Source organism: Phragmites australis, chromosome 3, assembly GCF_958298935.1.
Source record: "Phragmites australis chromosome 3, lpPhrAust1.1, whole genome shotgun sequence".
NCBI classification, from domain to species: Eukaryota; Viridiplantae; Streptophyta; class Magnoliopsida; order Poales; family Poaceae; genus Phragmites; species Phragmites australis.
The window spans coordinates 37,431,135-37,444,565 of NC_084923.1; the positions used below are offsets into that span (position 1 = coordinate 37,431,135).

The following is a 13,431-nucleotide window of genomic DNA, read 5'->3' on the forward strand; positions in this document are numbered from 1 at the left end:
AGATGCCTATATGAAGAAGCTACGAGGCCGTTGCTTCAATTGCCTTGCTACTTCAATGGAGCTCATCTTCTTAGTTCAATGGAGCTCATCTTGCTATTTGACTTTAAACCATAAGATGTCACTAACAAGTTATGCAACCTATCAAAAAGTGGTCTACTCATCCTAAACATGCCATAGCAATCTTTTGGAACATTAAGGGTTTTCATAACCCAATCATGACCCGAGAGAATAGGTTCAATTCTCTCTGACTTGTTCCAATAAGTTTCGGCATAGTATACACCAAATGCACATGTAATTGCTCCATATTATTGCATCATATCAAGTTGATTATGTGCAACCACAAATGTTTCATCCTCATCATCATCACTTCCATACAAGTCCATCTATATATATTGAAACAATTATTGTCACACAAAGGTTCAAGCAAAATATTACATAGCCAACACAAAGTAGATGAGTTCATGCAAACCAATAAATTGACCCAAGCTAATAGTAGACTTCTACATCAAGCCTTCCTTAGTGGTAAAGGTTTTGAACATATCACGGTGTTCAGGTTCCACAAATAGTTGGGCAGCCATAAAATGCTCCACACTTCCTTATACTGCCCTGCACTCCACAGCCAAGTCAATCACTTCTTTAATAGAATTATACCTAAATTCACCTTGCATCACCTTGTTGGTAATAGCACAATTGTTCTCGGCATGAAGGCCCTTCATTATCTTAACCATGGGGTTTTTTGCTATCTTTTGTGGGCCAGTAGCAGTGCTACTTGTACCTTGCTTCAATATATTGTTACCCTTTGAATTGCTCTCCAATGAGGTCTTGCATGTGTTTCACCAACCTCTTCTCTAACAGCCCCTCCAACACCTCCTCTAACAACCTCACCAGGTATACTAGAAGAAGAACCATCAACAGCAACAATGCCGAACATTTCCTTCATCAATTCTTCACACTTCGATGGACCATGCTACAACTTCTTCCATTATGAATGTCCCTAAAAAGAAGACAAGAAATCTTTAGTTCAATAATACATACAATGCACATGATCAAGTAATTATTACCTTGGTGGCTTTTTTCCAATAATCATCGCATGCATCCACCGTATCTTTAGCACCATCCCATCCAAAGCATGTATCTTTGAGAAGACTTAGCCAAAAGCTATACATTTCTTTGAGTAAATCCCATCGATTCTTCAATTGTGTTCTAGAGTGACGCAACCATGTCCTTTTTAAGTACTTAACAGTAATGTTTTTGTAGCCTGTGTAGTCATAACCCCAATAGGTTTATTCCCAGCATGTATTTCTTCAATACATATTTCACAAAAAAAAGTCTTAATGTTCGAGGAAGACCAATCTGCTTTGTCAAACTCCTCTTCTATTCGATAGGAACACAGACATAGAGGTTCGGTTTTAAAAATCACACAAGGAAGAGTCAATTTGTAAGCTATTGTAGTCCAATTTTAGTTTATAATGCAACAAGTACCACACATGCTCACTGGAATAACCAGCACATGGACATGGACACGAACTAAAAATTAACACAAGCACATATACATGAACTGGACACAAATATGAACATGAGCAACTAGCAAATTCAGTGCAAACTCACCATGTTGCCAGTGGCCACATGCGTAGGCGCATCAGCATCCTCGTCATCAACTACTCCTTTGGTAACATGGCCTGAAGGCCACTAGCCGTGGAGGGTGGATGAGGCGACATGTAGAGCTGTTTCCCTTGGTACGCAGCTGGCACGGCCATCATTCCACACGAGCCTCCCACGGCTGCAGCTCCCATGCTACAGCGTTGCCTGGGAGGCCTTCGGTGCGACCACGGGCGTTGGGGCTATCGCGCCAAGCATGGCCCCCGCAACAGCCATGCCCGACGCACCAAGGAGGCCGCCGGCACCGGAGAGTCCATGTGCGCCGGACAAGGAGGTGCCACCGTGCGTGGCCACTGTCTGGTCCCTAGTCAACGAATCTCGGTAGGTGAGGGCACGGACAAGGGTCTCCTCTGCATCTTCAACGCCGATTGGCTTGTCGGATTTGGGGAGAAATCAAGGGTTTAGGGTTGGAAGAACAGAAAGAGAGAGGGGGCCGAACGGAAGGGAACGAGTCAGGACTCAGGCTCGATAAGGGGTTGTGGGTTCGGGTGGGGGGAGTGGTATTGGTGGATAATTTTCCCTAAATTCTATAGGTAGTATAGTAAAATGTTGAATCATAAGCTGAAATAAACTCATTTTCACAGTTTATGAGATTGTTATAATTTAATCTTCAGCTTACAATAATATGAACAAATAAGCTAGATATTTGTTTGCACTTTGGATAAATAAGCTAGCTTATTATAATCTTAAGTGAAAAACATATAAAACTTAAGTTGTATGCATCAACTAATTCATCTAAAAATCTAAATTGATGGGAAAAGATGAGTTATTCTTATATTTAACACTGCAAGAGGAGCAACGCGGAAGCACTGAATTCCATCGTGGCCTCCCATTCAGTCGTGCTCAACGGCTAAGTTCCATGAGACAGAGAGAAGGGCTGAGTGCTGAGGTTACCTCAGCCTTTCCCACAGCTGAATAAAATTCGATCAATAGCAATTCCATGTCAGTTTGATCACTGATGACTTGCATGCTTTCCTCCTCTCTTTACAAGCTGCTTTCTTTCCCCTTTCGAATTACTGGGACTTCATATTTCAAATTGTTTTAGAACCACCAACTGTTTCCCCAGAACCAGTACTTTCGGAAGTTGTCACTGTACTTCATGTACAGTATAAGGGCTTGCAATTTCAGTGTTCTATAAGGGCATGTAACAGTGACATTTTTACATGTAAGATCAAACAGGGCAGTCAGAGTTGGAGTCGGCACATGGACCTCCGCATGCTACGCTAGTAACAGGTTTCTTGTGACTTCTTGAAAGCCACAAGTAACACGGAGAAATTTAAGATCTTGGGATTCTCAAATTGTTTTGGAGGGGAAAAAGATAAGAATTTGTGGTACTAACTTTGTTTGAAGACAATAATATTTTTGAGAAAATTTTGCAAAACTACATTATGATCATTAAAATTATCACAAAACTACACTTTTAGAAAGCTATTTCACATAACTACACTCTTTCTATTTTTTTTATCATAAAACTACACATACTTTGCAAAACTATATAAAAAAAACTACACTTTGATGTGATCTTATTAAATAACTACACCATTTTTACCCAACAGTATCGCAGAGCTATACTCCTGTTTCCCATATATATTCTGACGGCTAAGCCCCACTTGACATACACAGTGGCACGTGACAGAGTCCATTCGCTGACGTGGCATCCCTTGCCACACGGGCACCGGCAATACATGTAATCAAGTTGACCTGGACTTGATGAAGGCGTGCCTGGGAGCAATTTAGGCGGTAAAATTGTTGCCCTGCTAAAATCTGCTTTTGTACTTCCGTATGACACTTCTTGGGTATCTTTTAATGACCCAACACATACTCTGAGGGCTCATTTTCATGCAACGCACCTCTATAACCGTCTATGTGCATGTGTTGCATGAAAATGGACCAGAGATGTGTTGCATGAAAATAGGCACCGGAGTACATGTTGGATAACTAAAAGATATCTAAGAAATGCCATGCCGAAGCGCAAAAGTAGATTTTGGTAGCGTGGTAATTTTGCCGCCCAAACTACTCCCAAGCGCACATTCAACACAAGTCTATGTCGACTTTCTTACATGTATTATCGGAGCCCATGGAACAAACTCTATCATATACCACTGAGTATGGCAGGTGGGGTCTAGCCATCAGAATGTATATGAGAAACGAGAGTGTAGCTCTGCAATACCGTTGAGAAAAAAAGTGTAGTTCTTCAATAAGGTCATATAATAGTGTAGTTTTCTGATAGTTTTTGTAAAATATGTGTAGTTTTATGATACAAAAGGTTCTTCCATAAGGTCATAAAAAAGTGTAGTTTTCTGGTAGTTTTTGCAAAATATGTGTAGTTTTATGATACAAAAGGGTAAAAAGTGTAATTCTGTGAAATAGTTTTCTAAAAAATTTGTAATTCTGTGAAATAGCTTTAAAAAATATTGTTTTATGATAGCTTTAATAATCTTAATGTAGCTCTACGAAATTTACACATATTTTTTAGTGGCGTTGATGCTTAATTTAGCAGGCAACTGTTAGATTTCTGTAACGTACACAGCTTATCTTCTTTGTGAACAATTCTTTTTTATTTAGCCATGCTAGTTGGCACAGTAATTCCTTAGGTTTCACGAACTATGCTGCTTCCATCTAACCGAGATTGGAGCTACTTTTTAGACTGATATTGCAGGTAACAGCCAAGCACACCTCTCTGATAATGGCCTGGGCTGGCACTGTAAATTTACCACATTTTCCGCATTGTTATCGGTCTGTTGGACAAATCAAACCATGCTGTGTAGTTACAAGTTACAATATCAGGTTAAAAAAAAACAGAAAAGTTTTTTTTCAATGGACGGTAAGAGCATTACCATTTTTTTTTACAGGAAAAGAGAGTTAATCCGGTTTATAAGGGAAACCAACCTCGAAAAAACGAAAAAGTTAAAATTCACTTATGTGTTTCAGCCCTCCTCAGCACTCGGTTTTCTAGGCGGTGCCGCGATCCACGCACCAATCATCTCCTAAACTCCGGCAAGGTTAGTGTTAGGATTTTTGGATTTCAAGGGTGAGGTTGATAGTGGCGGAAGAACGTCAGTTGGAGGTGCCAGGGTGAGGGTGTCAGGTGACAACCCAATAAAGTCTGGTTAGCACGGTGACGGATCCAGCGATGGGGAGCCATCGGACTACCGCAGTCAAAGATGAGGAATAAAGCAGGGCTGTGGCGAGGACGTTGCGAGAGAGCTTGCCAAAGGAGAGGAACAAGAGAGGAAGAATAGGAGAGTAGGGTGGCTTGCCGGAGTGGTCAGAAGAAGAGAGGAAGGAGATATAGGGGTTAGGCTGTCATCGAGGAAAATCAAGTGCTGTGTAGACGACTAAAAAGGGGCTTTATTGCAGAATGAACATGAGGGATCTTGACTAAAAGATGAGAGATTAATATATTAAGTAAATTTTAAAAATCTACAACTACTTTAATATATGTAGTAGAAAACTATAATTTTTGATGCTTACTTAAAAAAAGTACAACTTTATCACCTATCATCCTCTATCGCATATAATAATAGGATTAACCATAGACTCATAATGATACAATTATAATTTTTTTAACATATGTTAAAATAGTTATAGGTTTTTTTTAACATATTTGTACAGCACAATATTAGGCTAATTATAGACAACAGCAAAACCTCGGTTCTGACAGCATGAGTTGCCAATTCGATGGATGGACAGAAAACAATGCACAACTTGTTCTGCAAATTTATCCCTTCGATTCCCCTGCAGCAAGAGCAACCGTGGACTGAAGCAATGCTACACTAGCTTCATTGGAGCCACTGATTTGTTGATTAATTTGGTGCAAGGAACTAGAATTACATATGACTTAATTATGGTACACATGGTATAACAATCAACCAAAAGAATGCCTCGCAAATCAGTCTCTCCTTGATGACAAAACACAGTGCTGCACATACCATTTCCTCGATTTTCAGCTAGCTGCAGAGAGGGCAAGGCACGAGGCCGTTCTCGTTGCACGCGGGGCACGGCACGCGGTTGGCGGCAGCGCCGGCGTCATGGAGCCAATGACTGCCGCTGCACCCGCCACAAACCACGAACCAGGCGCCGCCGCAGACCGCGCACGGCCCCTCGCCCGCACCGCGCCGGGGCGCGCGCAGGAGCACGGGGCGCAGCTGGGACCGCTCGTGCAGCGCCACCACCTCGTCGGCGCCGCCGATGTACCGCCCGTCCACGAACAGCCGCGGGGGCACAGGGAAGGTGGCGCCGTCCGTGCCGCCCAGCAGCGTCCGGAGCTCGTCCCGGTAGGGCGCGTGCATGGAAACGTCGCGCTCCAGGAAGGCGACGCTGAGGCCCTCGAGCAGGCGGCGCACTCGAGCGCAGTCCTCGAAAGTCTTGCGCACGCCTCGGAGCGACGTGGCGTAGAGCACCACAGCGCGCTCGCCGCCCGGCGGGCACCGTCTCTCGAACGCCTGCAATGGATCGGCGACACTTACTTCTTCTTCGCAGCCTGGTGCGCAGTCCCCGTCGTCGTCGCGGCGCTTGGTCTTCTCGAGGGCTTGGGCGTAGGCGTCGACGGCGCGGTGGAAGGCGGCGAGGAGGTCCGGGTCGAAGAGGGTCTCCGAGGCGAGATCCGGCCGGCGGAAGAAGCCACTAGCCTCCCCAAGACCCGCGCTTTGGTGGTGATCCGAGCTCAGCTTCATCTTCTTGGCCTTGCGCGGGGTGATTCCCGGAGAGACGTTCTCTTTATCGTCGTCATTGCCGGAGACGGTCGCGGGCAGCTCGGACGCGGCAGGCCCCGGTTCAACAGGTTCTTGGAGGTGGCCGCACGGCGTCGCGGGCGGCGGCGAGGGGGCGGCACTGGGAGGGATCGGGAGGGGGAGGTTGGACTGCGCGGAGGCGTTGGGGAAGGAATGCAAGGTCCTTAGGATTCTTGATCTGAGCCCTCTCATTTCTCCTCGCCTCCTCTCTCTCTCTCTCCCTGGGTGTGATCGCCACTCGCAATTGCTGCTCGATTCTGTGGAATGGGGAGGCGAGGCGAAGGGGGGGGGGGGGGAGGGGATTGATTTGCTCAGCTTAGGATGCTGCTTCTACATGAACGTTTTTCCCTCTGTTAATAATTGGGATGTGGGCGCGGAGACGCCAAGGGGGTGTGTGTGCTCCGTTTGGGGTGGCTCGCAACGGCTAGATGGAAGGAAGGGAGGATTTGTCATGGGGAAATGCCATTTGCCGTTTCGAAAGTAGACAAGTGGTGCATCGGAGCAACGGCTACCTAGCAGGCACCACAAAGAACACTAGGCGACCTAGCGCCAAAAAAATGCAAAAACCCCCCTACAACTTTTTTTTGTCTGTCAACCCCTTGCAACTTCCATTTGATGTCAAATACCCATAGTAGCATTATTTGACCACACAATGTGGTGTCTACGTGACCTAATGATATCTCGTGTCAGTTGGTTCCGATGTGTTGGAACCATTTAAATCGACATAGCATTTCATTATTTAGCCTCTCAGTTCACATACTTTCAAATATTGTCCTATTTAAACGTTTAGAATTGTAGTGGTGGATTCTATAATGATTCGGAGCACTATGTAAATCATTCTAAAAGCCATCTGACATTTTGGAAGTCACATAAGCGTCATATCGTGAGGTCAAACGGTGAGCGTTTGACATCAAATGAAGTTGCAGATAGATTTTTGCAATTTTTCCAAAAAAAAAATACTTGGTCACAACCTGAGGAACAAAGCAAGTATAGGACTATTTGCAATGAACTCCGGATCCAATTTTAACCTGGAAGGAGGTCGCATCTTGCGAAACCAAGGTCCGAATGAATGATCAAACGGTGGATTTAACATACTTAGGCTAACTCCAACGGAAGCCTCATCCGCACCGTATCACTGTGCCGCTTGCTCTTTTGCCGATCAACGCGCAAGGACAGCGCTCTAACATCGACGGTATCTATCGGCACAGTGATGCGGGAAGAAGCTGACTCCAGCAAATTTGCAGTAAGAAACGGAGGCTCCATTAGTGTTCATAGCGTATGTACGTAGATCTGAAGGAAGAAGATAGCTATTGGAGATAAAAATAAAATAAAATAAAAGATATTATAATAGTATTAAAGGATGCTATAATGATGTTATATAGATAAATTTTTAGAGTTTCTGTTAAAGATAGTCTTAGACTATACGGATCAATGCGGCAAACAATATTGCGCCTGAAGGTGGTCAGGGAATGACCTGCCACGTTAACGGCTTTATTTATGGATCATAGGTTCATTAACGCAAGGTACAACACAGGTGGCGTACTATGTCCTCCTGCCCTCTCCAGAGATCAATGTGCATGCTAACGAGTTACAAGCTTGCGGTGCCTGCGGATGACCGAGGCGGCACAGGGCCAGCCTACTGCTCCACAGCGACACCGCCGCCCGAAAGGAAAGGATAGCTACACGCTGGGCAGCCTATTGCTACGCAGCGTTGTCAGGTTAAACACGATTACAATTCTCAAAGCAAATGCGACACACATTGTCCTAAGCACACGGTGCCAGGTCTCATCTGAGACCGAGCATCCTTAAGTGCACCTCACGGCGGAGGCACCTGGTTGGATCTGCCCCTTGTTGTCACAGTTCATTGCCGATGGTTCTTGGGGAGCGGCATTCGCCTGGTCTGAATTCTCAGCCTCTTTTGCTGCCTCTGCTGCAGGAGCATCTGCCTTCGTTTCAACCACAGGTGATGCCGTGGGTTCGGTCACACCGCCATCCCCTTTCTTCTCTCCCTCTGAAGATGCTTGGGGAGGCACCGCGGATTCAGCTGCCGGACTGTTCTCATTTTTCTCCTCTTTCTTCCCTCCCTCTACAGATGCAGGGGGAGCTACTTCAGATTCAGCTATCTTTTCATCTGCTTTAGTCTCTAATACCGGGGCAGTGACATTATGAGGCTGCTCTGCGCCTTTGCCACCTTCTCCAGTCTTCCCTGCAGCATCTGAACTAGGGGCCTCTTTCTTCTCTTGGGCATTTTCAGCATCTTTCATCTCCACATCAGTGCCTTCTGCTTTTTCTGAAGTGCCATGATCTCCAGTTTCAGTGGCATCCACTGTCTCCTCTTTTTTCTCCTTCTTGCCCCTCTTAGAGCTTGATCTTTCTCGTTTAGGGGTCTTCTCACCTTCTGGGCTCTCAGTTGCCTTAACTTTCTCACTTATGCGTGCTGACCGCCTGGGAGTATCACCTGCTTACAAGCTTTTTAGAGGCAGCAGCCAGACTTCGAATATTGGGAGTCCTACTAGAATCAGAATACAGAATAGAGCAACAGATTTGATAAAGAAATAAGGAGAAGAGGTGCCTACTGGTGTTCCAATCGAACTCCGAAGATGCAGGGCCTCCAGGGTGTGCCTTCAGGTATTGGGTCAGCTGTCTCTTGCTCTTAATCTCCTCACCGGTAGGGGAAACAAAAATCACCTCAAATTTTCCACTTCGAATGGGAGCAAGCTGCAATGCCACAAGAAGTTAGCAACACAAATATCTGATGAAACTAAATCGCAATAAAACATGGTATGAACCAAACTGAACTCCAATTTGAGCTGCTTTGCAGGCGGTATTCTAGACCTAATAATTCCAGCAACGTCAGTTTCTTATATGATACGTGCTAAAGGTAAAGCATAAATTCAGAATACACTCTACAAAAAAGTCAGAATAGATATCCACATGAATTTTCCTAGATGATTTGTAGCCTCCCCAAAGTTTTTTTAAAGCATTGTGCTTATGCATGCAAACTCCTGAGACTTGGTTGGATTCTAGAAGTTGCATCGTGAATGTCCAAATTACTGAAACTGGCTTAATATGAACTCATTGCAGAAACAATAAAAAATTTCCACTTGAGATCCCTTTCTCTTTTGTGAGGGCCTGTGAAATTTGGTACAAGAATGTTAAACATGCATTGCACACTAAGAGTCCCACAACCTACAGGAGATTTATTTTCAGATATGAAAAGTGCTGGCAATACATTGAAAACATATATAGATGAAAAGCTAATTTTCAATTGGAACAAAAAAAAAAAAAAAAAAACTCATTCGTTTATAGTAAGTTAATAACCGCTTGTCCAAAAAGGAAAAAAAAAACCACAAGCAACTACACCAGAATTATGCTGCCATGCTATAACAGTTTCAATCTGAAAAATCACTTGTTTGTAATATTACCACTTGTTCAAAAAGGAAACACCCATTCTCTGTCAGTTTCTATCAAGATATGTAGGCTGTTGGTTTCTACAATATTGTCTACAGGAATGGGCTCTTGGTTGTAACTATGACAGTGTTACACGCACAACACTACTAGTCAATCTGTAAATAGACCTATTCACACATCATAGGACAACTCTTTTGCCAACCTTCAGAAAGTGATTGGGTCCATTGTTCCTTACTTTTAAGAATGTAATTAATCCAAAAAGGTTGTGATAAACAAAGGGTCATGCCACCACACAAATCTCGTTTCATCATAATCTCTTACAACTTGAGATCACAACGAAAATGAAAAAAACAAGGTTACAAGTTCAAGTAAAATATATCATATATGCAAATTAATTCCAGCGGAGCTATTGCTCAGCCTTTCCCAGCATTTCTTTAACTGATTGAAGCCATCATTTATGAAGAACCATGTACTATCATCAGAACAAAGATATATTTTACAATGCTTTACACATTATGAATGCATAAGAAGATCAACAGTCTTGCAGCCTGTCACTTGTTTTGAACATAGCAGAACACTTATTAACTGAAAGTGATATAACACTTATGATATGTCGTCAAAACATTATTACTGGGATGGCTATCTTGTGAGAAAATTCTTTCATGGTGTTTGTTATCATCTGTCATGAATATTGGTAGCAAAACATTGAATCCATAGGCATGCATATGATACTTATAGCGTGACCATAAATCATCCCAATGCCAAAAGATATAATCAATAAATAAGGTCTTCGTGTCCTCACCAAATGCCAGGGAGCTGTTATTATCCAATGAAAAACATAAGGTCGGATATTCTAAGAAAGGAAGATACATTAACAGCAACATTCTACGATGTTCCTGGGCTATAGGAGCATCGTACTTAAGTAGTTGAACTCTCCATATGCTGGGACCTTGCTACCATGAAACGAATACTATATGGCTTGGATTTCAGGTCAAGGGAAGGAAGACCATATGACACAATGTGCTAAGATGTTCTACGGAGCTAATATGCACTCTCAAATAGTCGAATAAGAACCAGCAATACGGAGGCTAAAATGAAAGATCCAGCAGAGGAATCCTGATAAGGAAGGAGAGCATCATGCAAGTAAGATAGTATGCTTCTTCGTTTCATTTTGTAGATGCAAAATTAGATAAAGAACATGTTTAGCTGTATCAGGCTCAACAAACCACATACTGTGCCTCAACACAAGTCAGCCGAAACAATGCCGACTAAGAAAAAGAAGTTACACAATCGAACCAAATGAACCAAAATAAATAGAAGATGCATATATTAGTCAAGATGTTCTTGCTAAGGCTCAGATGAATTTATAACCCATTCGGTGCAGTCTAGTCTAGTTGTTGAGATATGATCTCCAGAATAGTGTTCTTACTATATCAGTGAGACTAAAAACATTAATGCAGGTAATCAGAAGCTTAGAAAAATTACCACATAAACTGACATTGGAAGCAATATGTCCTAGACATAGGCATCACAAGCTTAGAAAACCTACAATGAGTTATCACCAGGGTTTCCAAAATTAACTGGTAATCAGATGGTTACCAGAAAGCCTGTCTGGTGATGGGTCCTTGATTCCCATTTCCCTTTAAATGAAACTAGACCTATCAGGTTCTAATTCATGGCTGACTCCTGGATATTCTAGGTGAGCCTCTTCGCTCCTATGTGTGTCTATCACGATATTTCATCATGTTGTCAAGAGAATCAGGGCGAACTAATAAACTTTGTTTTGACTCTTTCTTAAGCAAAAGGACATTGTTGTAAAAGCTCAAATGTCCAACTTTGGATCTATTATACTCGTGATTGTTTAGCGTTGAGTATAGATCTCCTAAAATTGTCATAACATACATACATGACTGAACTTGGAAACGTTCAGAGTCAAACCAGATTCTTACCCCAAGAAGTTGGGACCTCGAAAAGGTTTCTGAAACAGACCCAACACAAGAAAAAATGGATTGGGCCGCGAAAGCGGAACATGCTAGGCGTCACCCAAACTGCTTCACGAGGACCTAAACAGAGCAGAAACAAGCTCTCGAGAGCCCTAGAATTTCCTACACAAACAGGCCAACAACGTCCATGCCCTGTTCGTCGAAAAACAGAGGAACAATGTAATTGCATGCAATCACGGTTACAACAAAACCGCACAGCCATAAACTGGTCAAAACAAATCTAATCGAGGCCTAAAAAACAAATCTAATCGAGGCCTAAAAAACAAATCTAGTTGGAGCGGGCAGAACAAAGCTGCAATAGGGCAAGCCACTGTAGTACTCACACGTGTCGAACCCAAATGTTGGAAGCTAACCGCGCGCCACGAACAACTAGCTGTAATAAAGCCCCAAAACCATAGAACCGAGCCTGCATAGCCCTATGCTCCTCACACAAGCACACAATCCTCTACTTCAATCGAGCTCGGAAACCCTAGAAACCGACCTGCCGACCCCAACCGCTCAGACAGAGAGAACCAGCGGCGAAATTCTCCACAGACAGGCCCGAGACCCTCGGATCCGAGCCCGACACGCTCCCCGCACCCCTCGGAACCGCGGTATTCGGGACGAAGCAAACGTAGAGCAGAGAGGACGCAAGGAAATTGGAAGGGGCCGGCCGAGCGGCCAGGAAGTCAAACCTTCTTCGTCCAGCCGGAGGGTGCGGGGAGCTCCGTTGCGCCGACCTCCTTCTTCTCCGGCGTCTCCTCCACCGCCGCCGCCGCGCGCTCGCCGTCGGTGGCCATGCCGCTCGCCGAGGTTTCGAGTTCCCGCTTCCCGCTCTCGCTTTCGCTATTCGCAGGAGGCGCTGCTGCTGCTGAATTGGGGAATGTATTGGAGCGGTGGGGACGGCAGAAAAATAACGGTCCTCCTGGTGTGGCCTGCGCCTCCGTGCCTCGGCCACGCAGACGGCGTGAGCGGGCCACCTGACACATGGACCCGGTGCATAGACCCGTGAGAGGCAGTCGGCAGAGACGTGTAACTTATGGAGCATGGACCGAGTGCAGGGAGCGGGTCGTCGGCGGCCGCGGGGAGCAAACGGCGGGACCGACAAGTTGGCAGAAAACCGCATTGCATGAACCGAGTCTGGACGATTCTAGTCCGCTGTTCGCTGTTCGGCAAAAGGCAGTGCGCACGAAGCGAAATACCAGTACGGTACCCGTCTAGTAGAAGGAACGATGACATGTGGGGTCAAAAAATACGTTTCCCCACATGTCATGGACCATTGTTCGTTCTCCCACGTTGTTCACGCTGCGGCGAGTGCCCCGCTCGGCAGTGATTGACACGTGGCAAGCTTGTGTTCGTGAAGTTTGGACAGTGCGCGCAGAAGTAGGCATAGCCCACATGATGAATTTTGGAGGTAAGGATGGAAATGGACACAAATTATTTGTATAGGGTAAAGATTATAATGGCTATATATTTAGATTGTATTATTTATCTATAGATTTGGGTGTGTTTGTATGTAAACTCAATGGGCACATATACGCGGGCATAAAAAAAGCTTCCCAGCGTGTAACCATGAGTACATGGTGCCCGCGGGCGATGGGCACAGGTTTCATTTCTTATCCTGATAGGTAATGGGTGTAGGCACA

At 44.5% G+C, this 13,431-nt stretch overlaps 2 protein-coding genes and 1 pseudogene across 2 annotated transcripts; all 3 read right to left on the reverse strand.

Moving 5' to 3' along the window:
* Positions 1 to 500: 500 nt before the first annotated feature.
* Positions 501 to 1,489, reverse strand: LOC133910695 (uncharacterized; annotated as a pseudogene).
* A 3,970-nt stretch (positions 1,490 to 5,459) lies between these two features.
* Positions 5,460 to 6,682, reverse strand: LOC133911178 (uncharacterized protein At5g39865-like). Its single transcript, XM_062353384.1, has one exon. It carries the CDS (start codon positions 6,582 to 6,584, stop codon positions 5,610 to 5,612), a length of 975 nt encoding a protein of 324 aa, XP_062209368.1. The 5' UTR covers positions 6,585 to 6,682; the 3' UTR covers positions 5,460 to 5,609.
* Positions 6,683 to 7,838: 1,156 nt separating this feature from the next.
* On the reverse strand, positions 7,839 to 12,682 carry LOC133912957 (methyl-CpG-binding domain-containing protein 11-like). The gene is made up of 3 exons (XM_062355955.1): positions 12,481 to 12,682; positions 8,969 to 9,110; positions 7,839 to 8,850 (listed from the first exon to the last, which is right to left on the reverse strand). Exons 1-3 carry the CDS (start codon positions 12,583 to 12,585, stop codon positions 8,198 to 8,200), a joined length of 900 nt encoding a protein of 299 aa, XP_062211939.1. The 5' UTR covers positions 12,586 to 12,682; the 3' UTR covers positions 7,839 to 8,197.
* Positions 12,683 to 13,431: the final 749 nt, after the last annotated feature.